The sequence below is a fragment of the Varanus komodoensis genome, unplaced genomic scaffold, assembly GCF_004798865.1.
Source record: "Varanus komodoensis strain SLA01 unplaced genomic scaffold, ASM479886v1 scaffold9, whole genome shotgun sequence".
NCBI classification, from domain to species: domain Eukaryota; kingdom Metazoa; phylum Chordata; class Lepidosauria; order Squamata; family Varanidae; genus Varanus; species Varanus komodoensis.
The window spans coordinates 2,491,965-2,500,143 of NW_025336598.1; the positions used below are offsets into that span (position 1 = coordinate 2,491,965).

General features: G+C 44.0%; 1 protein-coding gene across 2 annotated transcripts in view; it reads left to right on the forward strand.

The window, feature by feature from the left end:
- DUSP16 (dual specificity phosphatase 16) overlaps window positions 1-7,234 on the forward strand; it is a 67,459-nt gene extending 60,225 nt beyond the window's left edge. For both annotated transcript variants that reach the window (XM_044418302.1, XM_044418301.1), the window contains exons 6-7: window positions 4,113-4,236; window positions 5,383-7,234. In XM_044418302.1, the coding sequence (XP_044274237.1) occupies window positions 4,113-4,236; window positions 5,383-6,553 (1,295 nt within the window). In that variant the 3' untranslated portion in view covers window positions 6,554-7,234. The remainder of the gene's footprint in view (window positions 1-4,112; window positions 4,237-5,382) is intronic.
- Window positions 7,235-8,179: the final 945 nt, after the last annotated feature.

Consider the following 8,179-nt stretch of genomic DNA (forward strand, 5'->3'; position numbering starts at 1 on the left):
ATCCAGAATACTAAGATCATGGCATCTGGTCCTCTCACTTTCTGGCAAATAGATGGAGAAGAAATGGAGGTAGTGACAGATTTTATTTTCCTGCGCTCCAAGATCACCGCAGACGGGGATTGCAGCCAAGATATTAAAAGACGCTTGCTCCTGGGAGGAAAGCTATGGCAAATCTAGACAGCATATAAAAAGCAGGGGCATCAACCTGCCAACAAAAGTGCGTATAGTCAAGGCTATGTTTTTCCCAGTTGCAATGTATGGCTGTGAAAGCTGGACCATAAGGAAGGCTGAGCGCCGAAGAATTGAGGTCTTTGAATTGTGGTGCTGGCGGAGACTCCTGCGAGTCCCTTGGACAGCAAGGCGATCAAACCAGTCAGTCCTAGAAGAGATCAAGCCTGACTGCTCTTTAGAAGGCCAGATCCTGAAGATGAAACTCAAATACTTTGGCCACCTAATGAGAAAGGAAGGACTCCCTGGAGACGAGCCTAATGCTGGGAACAACTGACAGGAAAAGAAGGGAACGGCAGAGAATGAGGTGGCTAGATGGAGTCACTGAAGCAGTTGGTGTGAGCTTAAGTGGACTCCGGGGGGATGGTGGAGTACAGGAAGGCCTGGAGGAATGTTGTCCATGTGGTCACAATGGGTCGGACACAACTTTGCAACTAACAACAACAGTTTTTTTTTTATTTCCTCTGCCAGTTGTACAGATGGCTGTATGCTTGCTCTTTGTTGTTTTCTTCCTTTCCCTCCTCCTTTATTTAGGTTCAAGGTGGTGAGTGCTTTCTTTGCTTCATGGTGGGTGGTATCAATTCGAGCAGGGGTCTCAAATGCAACTTACCTGGGGGCCGCTGGAAGTAGGGTCTGGGTGAGGCTGGGCCGCATCAAGTATTCCACAACCGCGGTGGTGCTGGGCCGCTCATCCCGCGGCCGGCCCGGGCAACGCCGGCGCTTCGAAGGCCGCAGGGCCCCTCCCCCGTGCCCCGCCGGCCCAGCAGTTGGCCCGCGGGCCGCAAGTTTGAGACCCCTGAATTAGAGCAATCCCATCTTTAACTACCCTCACCACTAGCAGATGCCAGCATTTTAAAAATCACACCTTTTTTGGAGGGTTTTATTATTCAAACCCTGAGAAGACCATTATTCTCCCTCCCAAGACAGACATAAGAACATGCCTTGCACATCATACCTTCTTTCACTTTAAAGTGATTACATTTAATTATGATATCCTGGCAAGCTGCCCTTGCCTGGGCTTTGGGGCCAGTGCCCAGTGATTGCACTCAGTAACTTTGGGTTCTAGAGACTCTAGGACTGTAAGAATATTATCAGCTCCATTTATGGAGAGGGAGAGGAAATATTCAGAGAATCATGGAATAGTAGAGTTGCAAGGGACCAGAAGGCCATCGGGCACAACCTTGTGCTATTGCAGGACACTAAATTACACCATCATGTTCAGATGACTGTCCAGCTGTTTTATGCATGTCTCTAGCAAGAGAGCACCCAGGTAATAGTTTCAATTGTTGTTCAATTGTTGTACTGCTCTGAAAGTCAGGAAATTCTTCCTAGTGTCTAGTCTAAATCTGGTTTCTTTTAACTTACGTGTGTTATTCTGTGTCCTGCATTCTAGAATGAATGAGAAGAAATCTTGTCCTTCCTCTTTGTGTCAGCCTTTCAGGTACTTGTAGAGTGCTATCATATCTCCCTCAGTCTTCTATTTTTGACGCTGGACGTGCCTAGTTCTCTCAGTCTTTTCTCATAGGGCTTTGCCTCCAGTCCTTGAATCATCCTTGTTGCCCTCGTCTGTCCCCTTTCTAGCTTTTTTGCATCTTTCTAAAACTTAGGTGCCCAGAACTGGACACAGTAATTCAGGTCTGACTAGTGCTGAGTTTAGTGGAACTAGTACTTCCTGTGTTTTGAATGTGATGCTTCTGTTAATGCAGCCCAAAATAGCATTTTCCCCTTTTGCAGCTGCAGCACATTGTTGGCTTGTGATCTATAACAACCCCAAGTTCCTTCTCATTTGCCGTATTGTTGAGGCAAGTATTCCCCATCTTGTACCAGTGTGTTTCGTTTCTATAGACTAAGTGGTCTATAGTTCTTTTTTCCTTTCTTGTAGATAGGGACAATGTTAGCTCTTCTCCAGCCATCTGGCACTTTCCGTCTTCCATGAATTCTCAAAGATGATAATGGTCCTGAGAGTTCTTCCATTAGCTCTGGGATGAAGTTCATTCAACCCTGCAGATCTGAACTATATAGTCCTATTAGAAGATCCTTGACCATTTGCCTCTCAATCTTGCCATCCTTCCCCTTCAGCTTGTACTACACCTTCATCAGGAAGATGGAAGTTCTTCTTTTGGGAGAAGACTGAACCAGAGTTGAGCACTTCAGCCTTTTCTTTGCCATCTGTTATCATTGTTCCATCCACATTGAGTAGTTGAACTCCTTTCTCTTTCATCTGTCTTTTGCTTTGGACATATATGAAGAAGGGTGCTAGCCTCAGTTCATCTGTCACTTTGGCATTCCTGACGTCATCCCTGGCCTTCCCTCCACCTCTTATACATGTCTTTTTTGTTTTCAGAACAGCTCTTAGCCTTGGGCTTCCTCTGCTGTATGCTACTCTTTTTCCTTGTTGGAATTGTTTGTAGTTGTGCCTTAAGCATTCTCTTTTTTAAAAATATCCTACCCTTCTTGGGCTCCTTTTTCCTTTAGAATGGCTTGCAGTGGGACTTTATCATCACCTTGAATTTGTTAAATTGCCTGCCCCTACCACAGGTTCAGAGGCCCCTCTCCCATTCAGGTTCTTCCAAAAATTACAATCATCCCATTCAGTCATGTGACTCTGGATACCATTGTAGGCATATTTTTCTCTGCCTCTAATGGGGTTCCAGATGTCTGCTGAACTTTCTAGAAATCTAAATCTAGAAGGGACTTTCTTTGCTGGTTTGGGATAGTGTATATCCACTCTGTAGTGTTGTGAGTGGCAACGAATAGTACAAATGGCCATCCTGAGTGATGACATCATTGCTCTCCCACCTAAGAAATTGCCCTAAGAAGCAGTACTGTAGCAATATCTTTTTGTACGTCTGAATTGGATAAAGTTAACATTAGTTAGCACTAGTCTGAGTTGTAGTTACATACTTGCTAGCTACAATTCACCTGTTTTATGGTATGAAAGTTGGCTTGCATGTTTTAATGTAATATAAAGCATTTTGTGCCAATAACAATATACTGGGTTGGATCTTAAATCCATTCATGTTGATGGTCTGCTTTAGCTATGACTAGCTCTGGATCCATGCTACAGTGTATCTGTGGCTCTTGCTTCAGTGGAAAACTTTTATCCCACCACCTTTCTATTTTCATATGTCTCATCAAAGCATATGAAATGTTTTGCCAACAAGCAGGATACTTGTACTCTATGAAAAGCTACACCTGCTCTCATTTCATTCTGATGTTTTCTGCACCCTGAAAATTTATTATTCTGAAAGCATAACTGACCATAAGAAATGTTCCAAAATCCTCATTAGGAAGTGCTGGGAGGAGAAGGGCAGGGCCTATTAGGCTGTTGAGTCCAACCCCCTCTTCCACTTCAACATGCTGTCACTCATTCAGCTGCTAGCTTAGTAAAGGTGACTCAACATACTAGCCCAAAGATTCACAGATTCATAGAAAAGTAGGGTTGGAAGGGACCGAGTAGGCCATCATCCTGCTGGTGCTGGACGTCACGTTACAGCATTCCACTCAGATGGCTGTCCAGTTTTGCTTTGAATATCTCTAGTATGGGAAAACCCACAACCTCTCTTGGCAACTGGTTCCACTGCTGTATGGTTCTCTAGACATTGCTGTATCAGACAATGTGATCATTCCAGGTTTCACCTAGAATTGATGCTAGACCTGGTGGGAACACTAAGGCAGAAAAAATTGATTCTCCATTTTTTTTAATGGTAAAGAAGCCTGTATATGTCATCCAGGATGGAAGTATTTCTGAGTTACAGCAGGATTTTATATTTTCAAAAATAGGATACTGATGAGGGTTTGCTTGAGAATCCTTTATAGAGCTCTTAGTTTTAATACCATTGGGAGCATCATTGAGGAATTTTTATTTTTTTCCTTGTTCACAGAGAAGGCAAAAGCCTCAAACGGTCGTGTTCTAGTCCACTGTTTAGCTGGAGTGTCCCGCTCTGCCACCATTGCAATTGCATACATAATGAAAAGAATGGATATGTCCTTAGATGAAGCCTACAGGTAAGAAAGGTGGTTGTTTTTCTTGAAGAAATGAACATGAAGGACTTATTTCAAATATTTCCTGCATAGCTTTTATGTGATTAGGGCAGTGCTTGGGAACTATTGCTTGAGATGGAAAAATGCAGGCCCATTTCTCTCATCATTGGACCACTAAGAAGTGAGTGAACTACTAGCAGTCTTAACCTGCTGAGAGTCCAAGTTTAAATATTTTAAGGAGGGAAATGTACAGGAGTTTATATTCAAAGCAGCTCTTCTTCATGGATATGAATTAATGTCCAATATGAACATGTTATGATCTTTCTTGTGGCCTCTAGGCTGTGTGGTACATTTCCAAGAAAATACATGGAATTGTGCTACTTGGGTACAGAATTTAGCTGTCTGAGAAGCTTTGCTTTTTTGAAAAGCTAGTTTCTATTTATTTTTATTTATTTATTAAAACATTTTTATGCCGCCCCATTCGCCGAAGGCTTGGGGCGGCTTACAACAATAGCCTTTTTTGCATCTTTAAAACTGCAAAGTTGTATCTTTACATTCTATACGTTTGGCAGTATAGTCTGCAGGTAAAGTCTGGTGAAATCTAAGTGCCATATGGATTTCCGTGCTCAGAGACAGCTTCAGTATTCCTGCAGTAGTTTTTATCCTTCCTGCCTCAATTAAAAGAAACTGCAAAACAGGACAATACGGAAAAATTGTGCTTCATCCTTCTCATCCTGCTGTTCATTTATGCAATGCCCAAAGAGCTCACAATCTAAATTATTAAACTGAAGGAAGTAACAGAAGGAAGAAAGGAGAGAGAAAACAAGGCAGAGGTCTGATATGTACATATGCAATTACATGTGCCTAATGAAGACAAAAATTAAGGTGTTAAGCCAAAAAAGAATGTGATCTTAATAGAGGATTTGAAGGTGGAGAAGTGGCATTGCATAACGGGCAGCAGGGTCATTTGAGGAAATAGGAGAGGCTGAATGTCCTTGATTTGTAATAGGTGTGCCATTTTCAGAATGGGCTAGCGTGGCCCAGCCTGGGCGGGGGGGGGGGGCAAATTGTAATACATGTGGCCTAGTCAGCCTCAATCCACTTGTATGTAGAATTAAATTCTGAGGTCACAGACTATCTGATTAACTTCGTCTTTAAAAATCCATTTAGATTTGTGAAAGAGAAGAGGCCAACCATTTCTCCCAATTTCAACTTCCTTGGTCAACTTCTGGACTTTGAGAAAAAAATAAAGAGCCAGAGTAGCCAAACAGGACCACTTGGGAAACTGAAGCTTCTACATTTGGAAAAAAGCAGTGACCATGGACTAGGTGGTGGACAGAGCAGTAGCCTCCTCTTATCTTCTCAGCTGTGCACAATTTCCACGTCAGAGTCTGTGGCGCAGACATCAGTGGAGTCTGGAAATCTGCCAGCTTCCTCTTTGCTCTCCTTAGAGGATAGCCCCCTGGTACAAGGCATAATAGGACTAAATTTGTCCTCAGACAAAGTTGAAGACAACAACAGGCTGAAGCGGTCATTTTCCTTGGATATCAAATCTGTGTCATGTGCAGCAAGCAACAACTGTGTTACTGCTTCTGGACACGGGTTTCCCTCCCTGGAGGACACATTAGAATACTACAAGCATCCAGCCACCTTGGAAGGGGGCAGCAAATTATGCCAGTTCTCTCCTGTCCAGGAGGTTTCAGAACAGACACCTGAGAATAGCCCAGGTAAAGATGAAGTACAACTTCCTGAGAAATCCCAGAATGCACGGCACCTGGATAGTCAGAGCAAATGGCAGCACTTGGGGAGAACCACTGGCACCACCCAGAGGTCACTTTTGTATCCGCTGCACCGAAGCGGCAGTGTAGAAGACAATTATAGAACAAATTTTCTCTTTGGCCTTTCTACTAGCCAGCAGCATTTGGCCAAGTCTGCAGCTGGGCTGGGCTTGAAGGGCTGGCATTCGGACATCTTGGCCCCTCAGGCTTCTACAACATCTCTGACCAACAGCTGGTATTTTGCTACAGAGACCTCTCACTTCTACTCTTCTTCTGCTATATATGGGAGCAGCACAGCCTACCCTGCATACAGCTGCAGTCAGCTGCCCACAGGATGCGAGCAAGCCCATGCAGTACGCAGGAGAGAGAAACACAGTGACCGAGGGGACTCTCGGCGGAGTTGGCATGAGGAGAGCTCCTTTGAGAAGCAGTTTAAGCGCAGGAGCTGCCAGATGGAATTTGGGGGAAGTATAATGTCAGAGAATAGGTCCCGAGAGGAACTTGGGAAAGTGGGCAGTCAATCTAGTTTTTCAGGCAGCATGGAAATTATTGAAGTATCCTGAACCTCTGTTCCATGGTTTTACATGCCACCCGCCCCCCTCCACCTGTGTAAAGGAACTCCCTGTAAATCTGAAATGTCAAGAGAATGCAAGATGTGGAGTTTCAAATGTGAAGGAAGTTAATAAGGTGTGTGTGTGTATTAAAAAAGAGAAATTAAACAAGTCTAATATGTAAGCTGTTTTCTGCCCTTGCCTGTTCTCACTACCCTAATGTCAAAAGAGCAGCTATGTCATAAATTTTTATTTCACAATGAAGCAAATATTGCACATTTAAGGATTCTTCCTCTGTAAACTAGGCAAATTCATTTGGTTCTGTTAAAATATTCTATTTAAATCTCATGTGCAGGGCTGCTGCTATCTACCAATGTCTTCAGCAACACACAAGCCTGAACAAAACATTGAGGCAGAGGCCCTGTGCCCTGCACTCAAAATGTTCATTGCCAGTAAGATTGGGCTGAGAAGCAGCATATCACAAGTCTGGATAGGCTGAATGCCAACTTTGTGGACTGAATTTATATTGCTCAAAATGAGACAGCTGGACAGGTTTTTCAGTCTGTGTGTTTGTTAATAAGTAGCTTAAGAGTGATATTGTTTTAAAGACTAGATGGACTTCCAAGTTGCCTCTGTATTCATGCACTGTGGTTGGCATCAAGGATGGCATTAAATGTGTATGGTCTCCAGTAAGCCTGCATCAGAGTCTCATGTGAGCTATGTCAGTGATGGATGTGTCTTGAAAAGTAACCCACCCTTTTAAATACTCCTAAAAGTACAATATGGAGGTGGTGACATAAGTCCAAGGAAGAGTGCAAACAACAGGATTCCCTGACGAAAGCATCAACACTGACCAGAAAGCACAGCCCCACACCTGGCTGACAGTGGGAAGGCAGGATTAGGGGAGACAATAAAAAAACTGACCTAGCTTATACTTGCAATAAATATCCTTGTCTGTCTTTGAAGACAATCTGCTAATTTATGTATCTTAGCAAGCAAGATGTGCCTTAAATTCCCCCTGCCCCACTCCAAGATAACTATGCTTCAAGTAGCAAGTGTTAGGGTTTAAGGACTTACCAAAGCAGGAAGAACATACAATTCTAAGTAGGTGTGTGAGAAATCAGATTAAAAGTTGGTTGATTTCCGTAAGAGAAATAAAGGTTATAGAAGCAATTGATGGCACTATTGGGCTTTGTGGGTAGGGTAGGGGCAAGAAAAAGGGAGGCAAAGAGATGAATACTGGCCATTCTTTGATCCCTTTCTATATTTTCTTTATATTTTATTTAAAGCACTACTGCTTAGCTGCTATTCACTAGTGTCTTCAGCAATGTACCTGAAACTGAGGCACTTCCTTCCCTGCTTTTGGCTCTGGCCTCTTGGCAGAGCAGCAGAGGCACAGGCTGGGAGAGAGCGCTGAGTGGCTGGGGGACTGGCAGAGGCAAGGTAGGAGCTGGGCAGGGGAGCAGAGGGCCAGGAGCAGTGGAGAGGATGGGGGCGGGGCCAGAGAGGCCGGAGGGGCCAGAGGAAGCAGAGGGGTGGGGGCGTCGTCCCTTGGCTGCGTCCCTTGGCTGCGGCCTGGGCTGTCCGGAGACTCCCTTCCCTGAGACACAGAGGTTTGATTGTTTGTTTTGTTTGTGT